General features: G+C 42.1%; 1 protein-coding gene across 1 annotated transcript in view; it reads right to left on the reverse strand.

The window, feature by feature from the left end:
- Positions 1-1,070: 1,070 nt before the first annotated feature.
- Positions 1,071-14,494, reverse strand: part of LOC137617012 (uncharacterized) — a 15,690-nt gene continuing 2,266 nt past the window's right edge. Inside the window, exons 3-6 of the mRNA XM_068346872.1 lie at positions 13,645-13,737; positions 11,204-11,388; positions 3,299-3,519; positions 1,071-1,429 (exon numbers count right to left, since the gene is read on the reverse strand). Of these exons, the coding sequence (XP_068202973.1) occupies positions 1,175-1,429; positions 3,299-3,519; positions 11,204-11,388; positions 13,645-13,737 (754 nt within the window). The 3' untranslated portion in view covers positions 1,071-1,174. The remainder of the gene's footprint in view (positions 1,430-3,298; positions 3,520-11,203; positions 11,389-13,644; positions 13,738-14,494) is intronic.

Below are 14,494 nucleotides of genomic sequence, written 5' to 3' on the forward strand. Positions count from 1 at the left end.
CTTGGTTTTAGGATCATCTTGCTTTTCCAACTAGGGTTGTAGTTTAACTAGAAATAATCTGAAAGAGCTTCATTACAAGACCTAATTGAAAGGTCAATGAGAAGACAAGAAGACATATCAATTTGACTTATCTGTATGGCGGTTCTGTAGAAATGAAGCCCCAAAAGTCATCACTAACGCAAGGATATCCTTCCATAGCAATGAATGACTACAGTTTATGGAAAGAAGCAACAAATAGAATCATGTCCAACAGTTCAGGTACTTCTAAAGTGAGAAAGAATAGCAGCTGGAGTCACAGGAACAATAGGATGAGGGGCATCCCAGAAATAATAGCAAATGAAATAACTGAGACAACTTTCTACTAGGGGATATAAGAAAACTTTCAATATGGAAAGTAACCAGATCCAAAAGGAGTGAAGATGATCAGAGACAGACATTCCTTACGGTTTAAAGGCTGACAAGGTACTATGTTCCATCAAGAATGTCTCCGTACATTTTTAGCCCACACATTGCAAAGTCTTAGATCACATGCAACACTCAACACATCAATCATTGCATCAACAAGATGAGAATCAACATAAATAGCACACATATAATTGGTATACGACTTCTCAGCAAAACCGGTGAACAATCTCATATTCAGACAAAAGTGAGGTAGAATATGAAATAAAATAGCACATGCACAAGATAAAAATTACCGACAACATAAACTTAAATAATCCTTATACACACAGTGGAGGCCTGTACACGATAGGAGAAACACAAACACATGCTCTGTAGACAAAATATACACTGCTTCATTGCATATAGGAAGGAATGCATGTAGAGGAAAACTGTGCATATAATTTATACATGCATTACTTATACTCTTCTTTTTCAGAATTGTTGTTTTATAAAATAATTAAATTATCAAGTATATATTAATTTCTATAGCATTATTAACTTTTATAATTAATCTTATACTCTGCTTAATTGCTTGAAAATTTGTATAGTTGTACGAGGTGTAGAGTTGGAGATAGTCTGTTTTATTGACATCCATTATCTTCCATTTGTATAACCTACAAAAATTTTGATATTGGCAGTTTAGGTACTGTAAAAATAAAGGCTTGTGGTTTTATTGCTTTGAGAACAAACAGAAACTTAATTGCGCTACTTAAATCTAAATTCTGAAGGTTCACTTCCTTCCACCACAGTGCTTACAAAAATGAGAAAATACTCTCACCCTATGCTGATCATCATAGAGTTTTTCTTTAGGTCTTGACCTTGAAAATATATTTTTCTCACCATCTAAGAATATACTCGAGTTATTTATATTTTCTACTTTATTTTTCTCCCTCCAATCTTCTAGATTAATCCTACGTTGTCTCTTGATCAGATTCTCGATTTCCCTGTTGCGTTGAGCGGATGCTTGGAGTGCAGTGGAACGAACCTGCAATTTGATTATGGTAGTCAATAAAACGTTGTTTTAAGGAAAATCTTAAATCTTATTATAGAAGCTACTTACTTATGAGTAAATGTAGTTGGCCCATTTTATGCTTACAATAGTATCCTAAATGTTTTGTTCTCTCTCTTATTGCTCCTCATGATGCATGTTCATCTAGATAAAGTCCCTTGGATGAAATTTTCTCGATAGCACCGTCAAGACGGGTTTTAAAGTACCTTTGGGAGTAGCCATACGAAAAGTGGATATACTTGTGAAAATGGTTATAGTATTTGTATGCCATTTACCGTACTCTTAATATTATAGAGAGGATTGGGAAGCTGGGAAATCCATTTCATAGAAATTTCTGCTTGAGAAACTTTACCAGAGTACTTCTTGGCTTTAAGAATCTACAGCAAGATCCACTGTTTGAAAGACCATAAAAACTACAAACTTGGTGCTAATACAGCCTTGTTTAATGTCCTTGTCTGATGACTTAAAGCTATCAGACTATACTTGATTGAGTAAATCCTAACTTGGCTATATGCAGAACTTTTAAAAGTAATACCATACCCTAACTTGCAGCAAACATTTTTATGTTGTACAGGCTGACATATGTCATTTTATAGTTTATAAATGAAATGTCTGTTTTAATGTTATTCTAAAATATTTTACTTCAATTGTTCATTACATCTTATATCATTTATTTATTTCCCTATTTCCTTTCCTCACTGAGCTATTTTTCCCGGTTGGAGCCCTTGGGGTTATAGCATCCTGCTTTTCCAACTAGGGTTGTAGCTTAGCTAGTAACAATGACAGTAATAAGTCGTTAAATGGTTCCAAGAGACCTGACATTACTTGCTTTTCAACATACTACAAGTTGGATTTTCACCCTGTAAAGTGACTTGTACCTTACTTGTACGCATAATGAAAACGAAAAAGTATTTACAACCTGTTATCATTTTATAAAAATCATATACTTACATTAATAAGCTTCAAAATGAAGTTATTGTATGGCTTATTAACTGACATAAGGTCGGGAAACACGGTATAACGTGGATTTTTTCTTTGCATTCAACATTCAAGTAACAAAGTCGGAACCGACGTATGTTGAACTGACGTAAAGAAGGTCTTACTGCTTATAATTATCCTGTTTTAATCATCTCATCCTTAAAAGGAATTCCCAAAATTCCCTTAAAGAACACATGCACTGGAGATCCTTCACCATATACTGTAGTGTCCTCTGCCTTAATCTATCACATACTGTTTGAATATTCAAACAGAGAAGAATGTGAAGATACATCTGCTCAGGAGCCCAGGGTGACTCAGGTTTAAAAAGAAAATTGGGACTGAGTACACTTCCAAGAGACAAACTCATCATGCATAAAATCCCAAAAATACATCCAAATTAAATCTTTTAACATAAAAATGGTGATTAAGCAGTAATAACAATGGCAAAACAATGAATATTCATCAGTACACTATTGTTCAGACTGTGAACTGAAGATGTAAAGGGACTTGGTGTGGTAGTCGATACAGATTACTCCCCATGGCAGAGGATATATAAGCCATAGTTAAATTCCTGCTTGATTTGTTCTTAGTAGGAAATCAACTCTAAAAAAGAAACATTTATTACATGCACTATGCAGTGTCTGTATTTATGTTAGAACACTTTTTCCCTTTCATGTAAAAACACTTTAGAGATTTCAAATCTCAAAGTGCAAGTACATGACAACTTCTTAAGTACAAAGTGTAAGCTACTCTTCCCATTAAAGTATTCCATTAATGATTTCAAAGACCTTTCAGCAATTACTATACAAACAACACTGCATTTAATCATCATATAAATATATCAACAAAGTAAAAGAGTTTAATCACCTGCTCCTTATTGAGATGAATGTTAAATGACGTCTGATCACCTATGGTGCGAACGGCTTCCCCGCTTGCGACAGGTAGGTAAATCACCTTTTTATCGCTGTCGTGATAATTCTTCCTAAGCGTTCTTGAGAGCTGGGATGTGTATGGGTATTTATGACTTCTGACTAGTTTGGCCTTCGACGAAGATGCCGACCGAGGCCGGACTTCCAATTCTTTTGATGCTGTTGGAAAACTGGTTCTTAGTTACAAAGGAGAGAATGTGCAGCTATACTGTTCTGACTTTATCTAGGCAGATTTAAATCAACTGGAAATCATCACGACAAAATACTACAAGATGTATAAATAATTATCTAAGTTTTATTCAAAAGTTAGGTTAATGCAAGAAGTAATTTCTACCTGTGATAATATTAGTTGGCCACACTGTTCATTACTAATGTTTTCACTTTGGCAACACTACACTCATCGTTTACATTAATGCCACGGGTTGTCCTGTCCATCAGTTGGTCCTAGCTGTCTCTTACTGTCAATGTTTGAGTATTTCTTTATATTGCTTTGTTTATTGTTATGTTCTTCTTATGTTAATGTTTTATAGCATGATTATCTTAAGTTAAGTGCTTGTGTTAACGTGTGCATTTATGTTGTTATTCGTTGTTGTCTTTCCTTCTGTTACAGATATGGTAGTTTGCTAATGTGTTGAATAAACCTTGGAAATTATCATCAAGTATTACTTTCATTACACTACTTTCAACATTGATTAGTCAGTTATTAGTGAAAAAATAAATATATGTCAGATGGCAAACAAGCATTTCTTTCGAAAATAATAGTGAAAAAGGAAAAATTTAGTACCTAAATAATATTGTAAGAGACAGTTTAATGTTGACCCTTACACCGTTATAATTTGTATTGCATTTCTTTTGAAAATAAAAGTGAAAATGGAAGAATTTAGTACCTAAAAAGGGATTTTGACGAAGGAAAAATCTATTTCTGGGCGAGGGACCGGTGTCGCCCCAGTGAAATGCTCCTCTAGCACCATTTTTAAGGCATAGTTATTGCTGAATATACCAGAGAAAAAGAGAAGCATGGAATGCCAGGAATAAACCTAGCTCGCTCACTTTTTGAAAAATCTAAAATAATCATAAAAATGTTATTTTTATTAATAAAATAAATTTTTGAATATACTTACCCGATAATCATGTAGCTGTCAACTCCGTTGCCCGACAGAATTCTATGGAGGGATACGCCAGCTATCACAATACTAGAAGGGGGTGTACTTACCAGCGCCACCTGTGGCCAGGTACTCAAGTACTTCTTGTTGACACCTCCTCAATTATTCCTCGGTCCACTGGTTCTCTATGGGGAGGAAGGGAGGGTCGATTAAATCATGATTATCGGGTAAGTATATTCAAAAATTTATTTTATTAATAAAAATAACATTTTTCAATATTAAACTTACCCGATAATCATGTAGCTGATTCACACCCAGGGGGGTGGGTGAAAACCAGTATACAAGATTAAAGGATAGCTAAGTATCCCATATTTCATATAACAGTTATCTCAAATAACAATGAAATAATAAGTACCTGGTAAGGAAGTCGAATTGAACCGTTACTCTGCCTCTTTTTTAAGTTCGTCTTCCTTACTGAGCGCAGCGTTCCTCTTGGAGGCTGAATCAACCCAAAGGTGCTAAAGTATATAGGGTTGCAACCCCTACTAAAGGACCTCTACAAAACCTCTAACCCAGGCGCTTCTCAAGAATGAATAGACCACCCGCCAAATCAAAAGGATGCGGAAGGCTTCTTAGCCTACCGTAACAACCATAAAAACAACAATAAAAGCATTCAAGAGAAAGGTTAAAAAAGGTTATGGGATTAAGGGAATGTAGTGGCTGAGCCCTCACCTACTACTGCACTCGCTGCTACGAATGGTCCCAGGGTGTAGCAGTTCTCGTAAAGAGACTGGACATCTTTAAGATAAAATGATGCAAACACTGACTTGCTCCTCCAATAGGTTGCATCCATTATGCTCTGCAGAGAACGGTTTTTATTAAAGGCCATCGAAGTAGCTACGGCTCTTACTTCGTGGGTCCTTACCTTCAGCAATGCAAGGTCTTCCTCCTTTAAGTGAGAATGGGCTTCTCTAATCAGAAGCCTTATATAATACGAAACCCCGTTCTTGGACATGGGCCTCGAAGGTTTCTTGATGGCACACCATAAGGCTTCTGACTGTCCTCGAATAGGTTTAGACCTCTTAAGATAATATTTGAGAGCTCTGACAGGGCAAAGAACTCTCTCTAGTTCGTTACTTACCATGTTGGAGAGGCTAGGTATTTCAAACGATCTAGGCCAAGGACGTGAAGGAAGTTCGTTCTTTGCTAGGAATCCGAGCTGAAAAGAACATGTTGCAGATTCGGTCGTGAAACCAATGTTCTTGCTGAAGGCATGAACCTCACTGACTCTCTTAGCTGTTGCAAGGCAGACGAGAAAAAGAGTCTTGAGGGTAAGGTCCTTGAAGGAAGCTGACTGGAGAGGTTCGAACCTAGATGACATAAGGAACCTTAAGACTACGTCTAGGTTCCAGCCTGGAGTGGATAGACGACGCTCTTTAGACGTCTCAAAAGACTTAAGAATGTCTTGAAGGTCCTTGTTGGAAGAAAGGTCCAAACCTCTGTGGCGGAGAACTGAAGCCAACATACTCCTATACCCTTTAATCGTAGGGGCTGAAAGGGATCTCTCATTCCTAAGATGTAGAAGGAAGTCAGCTATTTGGGTTACAGAGGTATTGGTAGAGGATATTGAATTGGCTCTACACCAGCTTCGGAAGACTTCCCACTTAGATTGGTAGACTCTACGAGTGGAAACCCTTCTTGCTCTGGCAATCGCACTGGCTGCCTCCTTCGAAAAGCCTCTAGCTCTAGCGAATCTTTCGACAGTCTGAAGGCAGTCAGCCGAAGAGCGTGGAGGTTTGGGTGCAACCTGTCTACGTGAGGTTGACGTAGAAGGTCCACTCTTAGAGGTAGAGTCCTGGGGATGTCGACTAGCCATTGAAGTACCTCTGTGAACCATTCTCTTGCAGGCCAAAGGGGAGCAACCAGCGTCAGCCGTGTCCCTTCGTGCGAGATGAATTTCTGCAGAACTTTGTTTATTATCTTGAACGGTGGGAATGCGTAAAGGTCGAGATGGGACCAGTTCAGTAGAAAAGCATCCACATGAACTGCTGCAGGGTCTGGAACAGGGGAACAGTACAGCGGAAGTCTCTTGGTTATGGAGGTGGCAAACAGATCTATGGTAGGTTGACCCCACAAGGTCCAAAGTCTGTTGCACACACTCTTGTGGAGGGTCCATTCCGTGGGAATGACCTGATTCCTTCTGCTTAGGCGATCTGCTGAAACGTTCATATTGCCCTGAATGAACCTCGTGACCAGAGTGAGGTTTAGACCTCTTGACCAAATGAGGAGGTCCCTTGCGATCTCGAATAGGCTCCTCGAATGGGTCCCTCCTTGCTTGGAGATGTAAGCCAAGGCTGTGGTGTTGTCTGAGTTCACCTCCACCACTTTGCCTAGCAGGAGGGACTTGAAGTTCAGCAGGGCTAAATGAACTGCTAGTAGCTCCTTGCAGTTGATGTGGAGCAATCCCTGTTCCTCGTTCCACGTTCCCGAGCATTCCCGTCCGTTCAAGGTCGCACCCCAGCCCGAGTCCGATGCATCTGAGAAGAGATGAAGATTGGGGGTCTGAATAGCCAACGATAGGCCCTCCCTGAGAAGGAGATTGTTCTTCCACCACAGGAGAGTGGTCTTCATCTCTTGGGAGATTGGGATAGAGACTGCTTCGAGAGTCGAACCCTTGTCCCAATGAGCTGCAAGATGGAATTGAAGAGGGCGGAGGTGGAGTCTCCCTAGCTCGACGAACAGGGCCAGTGATGAAAGGGTCCCTGTGAGACTCATCCACTGTCTCACCGAGCAACTGCTCCTCTTCAGCATGCTCATGATGCACTCTAGGGCTTGGCTTATCCTGGGGGCCGATGGAAAAGCCCGAAAATCCTGACTCCGAATCTCCATTCCCAGGTACACAATGGATTGGGAGGGAATGAGCTGAGACTTTTCTATGTTGACTAACAGACCCAGTTGTCTGATTAAGTCCAAAGTCCAGTTGAGATTCTCCAGACAGCGACGACTCGTGGAGGCTCTCAACAGCCAGTCGTCTAAGTAGAGGGAGGCTCTGATGTCCGATAAGTGTAGGAATTTTGCTATATTCCTCATCAGATGAGTGAACACCATAGGAGCTGTGCTTAGGCCAAAACACAGGGCTTGGAATTGGTAGACAACCTTTCCAAAAACGAATCTCAGGAAAGGTTGGGAGTCTGGATGAATAGGAACGTGAAAGTAGGCATCTTTCAAGTCCAACGAGACCATCCAGTCCTCCTGTCTGACCGCTGCTAGGACCGACTTCGTCGTCTCCATCGTGAACGTCTGCTTGGTGACATACGCGTTGAGCGCGCTGACGTCCAGCACCGGTCTCCAACCTCCTGTCTTCTTGGCCACAAGAAAGAGACGGTTGTAGAAGCCCGGGGATTGATGATCCCGGACTATAACCACTGCCTTCTTCTGCACAAGTAGCGACACCTCCTGGTGCAATGCTAGCCTCTTGTCCTCTTCTTTGTAGTTGGGAGAGAGGTTGATGGGAGATGTGGTCAGAGGTGGTTTGAGGCAGAATGGAATCCTGTAACCGTCCCTCAGCCAACTGACAGACTGGGCGTCTGCACCTCTCTTCTCCCAGGCTCGCCAGAAGATCTTGAGTCTGGCTCCTACTGCTGTCTGGAGATGCGGAGAGTCAGTTTTTTCCTTTAGATGTCTTGGAGCCTTTCCTAGACTTGCTCCTGTAAGAGTCTGGACGGGAGCTTCCTCGGCTGGGGGCTCTACCACGAAAGGGCGGTATGAACCTCGTAGCAGGGGTATCAGCCACTGGGGAGCGATAAGTCTTGGGGACTGAGGTAGCAACCTTAGACTTACGAGCCGATGAGGCTACAAGATCGTGTGTGTCCTTTTGTATCAGGGCAGCAGACAAGTCCTTAACCAGCTCTTCGGGGAAGAGGAACTTCGAGAGCGGAGCAAAAAGGAGTTGTGACCTTTGACAAGGTGTAATGCTGGAGGAAAGGAAGGTACACAGCTGTTCCCTTTTCTTCAAAACCCCTGATACAAACATCGACGCAAGCTCACCAGATCCATCCCTAATGGCCTTATCCATGCAGGACATTAATAGCATGGCAGAATCCTTGTCCGCAGGAGAGGTCTTCTTGCTGAGGGCCCCCAGGCACCAGTCTAGAAAGTTGAACATCTCAAATGCTCTAAATACTCCCTTCAGTAAGTGATCAAGGTCTGAGAAGGTCCAGCAAACCTTTGAGCGCCTCATTGCAGTTCTCCGAGGCGAGTCTACCAGACTTGAGAAGTCAGCCTGGGCAGAGGCAGGTACTCCCAAGCCTGGTGCTTCTCCTGTGGCATACCAAACGCTCGCTTTCGAAGTGAGCTTAGTCGGAGGGAACATGAAAGAAGTTTTGCCAAGGTGTTGCTTAGTCTGCAGCCACTCCCCTAAGATCCTTAACGCTCTCTTAGAGGACCTTGCTAGGACTAACTTAGTATAGGTGGACTTAGCTTGTTGTATGCCCAGCGAAAACTCAGATGGCGGAGAGCGGGGAACAGCAGAGACAAAGTGGTCTGGGTAAACCTCCCTAAGCAGAGCCAAGACCTTACGAAAGTCAATAGACTGTGGAGAAGGCTTGGATTCATCCACGTCTGACGAGGGATCCAGGTGTGCTGCCTCATCATCAGACGCCTCATCACCAGAGTGAAGCGAAGAGATCGGACAAGAATGCTGAACAGCAGAGTCAGAACGAGTAGGAACAAAATTAGTGGTTTCCTCTTCAAGTAACTGTTGAGGGAAAACCTGAGGCTCAGACTGCAAAGGCTGAATAAAAGACGAAGCAGAAGGAAGGCGCATGGGTGGAGGAGGCTGACTCCTAGCATGAGTGGTTGAACCCAAGGGTTGCGCTTGCTGAGCTGTTGGCGGAAGCGGAGTAGCAAGTTCCTGTTCCTGTGGTGTGAGCGGAGCGCGATGAGGTAGAGGCTGCGCAGAACAAGGTAAATGTCTCGCAAGCTGAGGCTCCTGAGGCGCAAGGCTAAGGTGTAGTGGTGCTTGCCTTGTGGAGGGTTGAGCTCGCTGCAGCGAGAGCTGAGGAGACTGACTCATGGACGGGAGAGGTTGTTGTACCTCAACCGAGTGTTGCACCACTGGTGGAGCAGCAAGTGGAGGCGGAGGAAGAGAGGTATAATCCTCCTGATCCCATTGTAAAGGTTGCCTTAAAGAAGGCGGAGGCTGAACACCACTGGGAACAGCAAACTCAGAACGAGGCTCAACATCGTACGCCTGGCAGGTGGTACGGCGATCAGGCGGAGCGAGCGCAGGCGGAGCGAGCGCAGGCGGAGGGAGTGTAGGCGGAGGCGGAGGCGCAACACTCTCAGCCCGACACTCACGCATCAAGTCCGAAAGCTGTGCTTGCATGGACTGTAGAAGAGTCCACTTGGGGTCGGCAGAAACTACAGTAGGCTGAGGTAAAGCCTTAACAGTCGAGCTCTGTTGTAGCAGAACCTTACTCCTCTTGGGCGGAGTGCAGTCGACAGATGACTGCGGCGAGTCAGAGCTGAGCCAATGACTGCAACCTGGCTGAGCACTCGCGGACTGGACTCTGCGTTTAAGTGGTCTCGAGACCTGAGACCAACGTTTCTTCCCTGACAGTTGATCAGCGGACGAGAAAAAGACGGGCTCAATCGTCTGCGGGTGGGAGTGACGGTCTTTGGAAGACACGCCCGCAACCACCGAGGATACTTCTGTGCGCCTAACAAGGCCTGCCGAACCCTTATGCCCTTCGACATTGCTTCTCCCCTGGGCTTGGGAGCTTGCAAGAGGTCCCGGACTGGGAGGACGACTGGCTCGCACAGAAGTATCCTCACGCACCACACTGGCACTGACACTAGCACTTGGCACTGCACTGACACTAGCACTCGTCACAGCACTGGCACTAATTCCACCCACTGCACTCTTGACCTTAAGTTCCTTGACTTCGGCCATCAGAGACTTATGATCACTTACCACTAACTCTACTTTATCGCCTAAGGCCTGAATAGCACGCAAAACAACAGACATATCAGGCGGAGGGCAAACAGTAGGTTCGGGGGTAGCCACTACAGGGGTAGGAAAAGGTAGGGGATCATGAGGAGAGGAAAAAAGTGAAGAGTGAGAAGAACTCCTCCTAACTCTACCTCTCTCTAACTTAGATGAATATTTCAAAAGACGGACAAATTCCAGTTCCGAAAGTCCGGCGCATTCCTCACATCGATTTTCCAACTGACAGGGCCTGTCCCTACAGTCAGAACAAGCGGTGTGAGGATCTACCGAGGCCTTCGGAATACGCCTATTGCAAGACCTACATCGTCTATGGGAGGGGGCTTGCGAAATGTCAGACATCTTGAATTCAAAGAGTTAGCCAAAGGGGGTTCCAAAATCAAGCAAAAGATCGTTAACCGTTAATCAGGACTATATAAAAGCTATCTAGCTAATATAAGAAGGTTTCCAGTAAAGCGACAGCCGAAATCTGAGAGAATACTTCACCAATTAGCCGTGAAAATACTCGAAGATCATAAGCGTATCCCAGAACGTCTTGCCGGAAGCACGACAGAGGAATAATTGAGGAGGTGTCAACAACAAATGATTGAGTACCTGGCCACAGGTGGCGCTGGTAAGTACACCCCCTTCTAGTATTGTGATAGCTGGCGTATCCCTCCATAGAATTCTGTCGGGCAACGGAGTTGACAGCTACATGATTATCGGGTAAGTTTAATATTGAAAAACTAATTACCAGGTATGAGGTCGTACTCTCTCTCCTGAGACCGGGACCTCATGACGCCAAGCTGCCTGCCGTCCCTTGATACGTCTTTGGCATCGCTTTGTTCTTGATCACTGGTCGGCATCAAATACTGCGGGTTCAGACCTTCTTTGGTGTCTTTAGCATCACTCTCATCATGGGTAGCCTCCTTTTGCTGCCTGAAAGGCAATTGAATGATTCAACAAAAATACATTATAAAACTAGTCATACTTCACAAACTTACTCTTTCACTTCAGTGGTTACTCAGAAGTCACTTTGACTCAGTGCTCTTCATATCAAGACCCATATAATGTATGTAGATAGAATGATCAGCTGCTTTATGCAGCAATGGGCTTTTATCACTTTTACGCTCAAATTAGCTCAAGTCTGATGTGTACAGAAGGTCCTCGACTTACAAACATTCGGAAATACAATTACTACTGAAATCATTGTAACAAAAGTTCATAATGAACTACTGTAGTAAAATAATACTACTGTGGCACCCTAGCAGTACCAGCTGAACTCGGTTGAGTCCCTTGTCAGGCTGGAAGGAACGTAGAGAGTAGAGGTCCCCCTTTTGTTGTTTTTGTTTCATTTGTTAATGTCGGCTACCCTCCAAAATTGGGGGAAGTGCCTTGGTATATGTAAGTATGTATATAATTTAATGCATTAAGCAAGAAGACATTTGTTATATGAAACAGGATTATTTGCTGACTTTTACAACTGAAAATTGTAGGTATGCAAGTTAGGTGAAACAACCCTAGGACCAAATTTAATAAAATTTGACTCACAAACAACTTATTGGAACCTATTAAGTTTGTACATTGAGGACTCTCTGTACTGTTGAGCTTTTCATTTATGGTGTGACCAAGCTAACATGGTTGATTGACCCCAAAAAACTACTTAACCAATACACTATTATCTTTGTGAAGTTCAGACAGTACCTGTGGGACTATGAAGTCTGGTGTGAAAAAAAAAGGACAAGGGAGCCATGATGCAATCATAAAATTATGAAAATAATGTCCAAATTAATCCTGTAATTTAGGTAGAAGTGACCCTACGAGGGAGTCGACGAGAACCAAAGCTGTGGAAGAGCGACGGCCTTTTACTGAATAGTGTTCTTTTGCTTCTATTTTATCATACCTAAGATCAAAACTCTGTAAAAGGATGGAAAAGTCCAGAATAATCAGAAGGATCTCCTTAACCGATCTTTTCCCCCTAGGAATAAAAAACTTGTACAGTATATCTTTACCCTGCTGCTTCCTCCGGTGCCTTGGAAGACCGCGCAGGCAGCAGCAGTAGGGGATTCAGCATTATGAAGCTTCATCTGTGGTGGATAATATGGGAGGGTGGGCATTGGCACCCCTAGCAGTACCAACTGAACTCGGTTGAGTCCATTGTCAGGCTGGGAGGAACGTAGAGAGGAGAGGTCCCCTTTTCTGTTTCATTTGTTTGATGTCGGCTACCCCGCCAAAATTGGGGGAAGTGCCTTGGTATATGTATGTATTATTATTACTTGCTAAGCTACAACCCTAGTTGGGAAAACAGGATGCTATAAGCCCAGGGGCTCCATTTCCACTGTTCCCTTTGATAGTAACTTGATTTCCAAGACAATAAATTAAGCTATGGAGATCCAGAGTAAGGGTTTGGCTAGTTTTCATCACCATGCTGGCAACTACTGACTGGTGATGGTGGACGACAATAACAATGCAGCAGTTTCTAGTCCACTGCAGGGGAAAGGCCTCAGACATTCTTATTCATGTCTGGGTTTGGCCAGTTTTCATCACCACGCTGGCAACTGCTGACTAGTGATGGTGGGACACTTTTGTCTGATCACTCTAAGAATCCAACCAAGTATAGGTGGCCCTGACTACTACAGCTTTGCTAATCATGGCAATACACAAACCCTTTCACCATGTTAAGGCATCCCCACTTAGAGAGGGGTAGTGATACTGATATAAGCTAAATCTAAAAACAGAAAGAAAACACCTTAAGTCAATGATGTGCACAAAAATGTACAGTACTACATCAGTTTACAGAAAAACTGGTGGCACAATTATGGCACTAAGTCTCTTACAGCACTTTAGGCTGATAAAGGAGACTATTATAAAAAATAAGGGATAATCATATCATAGGGGAAATATTATACCATAAGCTGATTCTATGGTTTACTAAAGAGCACTCATCTGAAAATCATTTGTGAAAAGGGAATTGATTATGAAGACATCTATGAGAAATAGCAAGCTACCATACAAAGGGCTAATATGTATGGATGCATTTCTTGCCAGGTGAGAGCGATCTTCTTTTCAGAAAGTGTCCGAGGAAGCCGTGGACTGATGGATAGGCTTATGTAAATTTATTAGTACACGTTAGTAACAAATACATAAAGTGAAAACAAAAAATATGTGAAGTTACAATGAATTAAACAACATTACCTTGGTGAATCATCTGGTGTAAAATGGAGACGTGGTACATTGGGAAGAATCTTCTTTTCATTCGACTGCGCCACTGAGACTTCTTGATGGCGTCTGAAAAACAGAAAGTTGTTTTTATACACGACACTTTATATTAATCTCTTAACAACATAATACAATTCATATTTGCTGCATTAAATCAAAATATTATAATTTGTTATAAAGCCTAGGTATTATTACAGTATTATCATCATTATCATTATTGTTATCATTATTACTAGCTAAGCTACAACCATAGTTGGAAAATTAAGATGCTATAACCCCAAGGGCTCCAACAGGGAACAATAGCCCAGTGAAGAAAGGCAATATGGAAATAAATGACATGATAAATAATGAATAGTTAAAAAAAATATTCTAAAAAGTTACATCAAAACAGATATTTCATATACAAATTATAAAAAAGACTTATGTCAGCTTGTTCAACATAAAAACAATTGCTGCAAGTTTTGTAGTTCTACTGATTCAACTACCCGATTAGGAAGGTCATACCCCAACTTGGTCACAGGTGGAATAAAACTTCCAGAATATTGTGTAGTATTGAGCCTCATGATGTCTCACATAAATAATCTTATGAATGAACAAATTTCTCCAAAAAAATACAATCAGTAATAACAAATGAGATTGGAAAACCTGTCCTTCTGACGATATGCTGACAGGCAAAGAGTAAATTGTTTAAATAAAGAATATACAGTAAAAATTGTAAAAAGATATTTGTCCATGTCTCTTTTTTCTGACCTACATGAATGTTAAACTACTCCACCTAATCAGTAATTGGTCTCAGCATTTACAATAAATTCTTTTGAAAGCTCCG

Source organism: Palaemon carinicauda, chromosome 23 (assembly GCF_036898095.1).
Source record: "Palaemon carinicauda isolate YSFRI2023 chromosome 23, ASM3689809v2, whole genome shotgun sequence".
Classification (NCBI taxonomy): domain Eukaryota; kingdom Metazoa; phylum Arthropoda; class Malacostraca; order Decapoda; family Palaemonidae; genus Palaemon; species Palaemon carinicauda.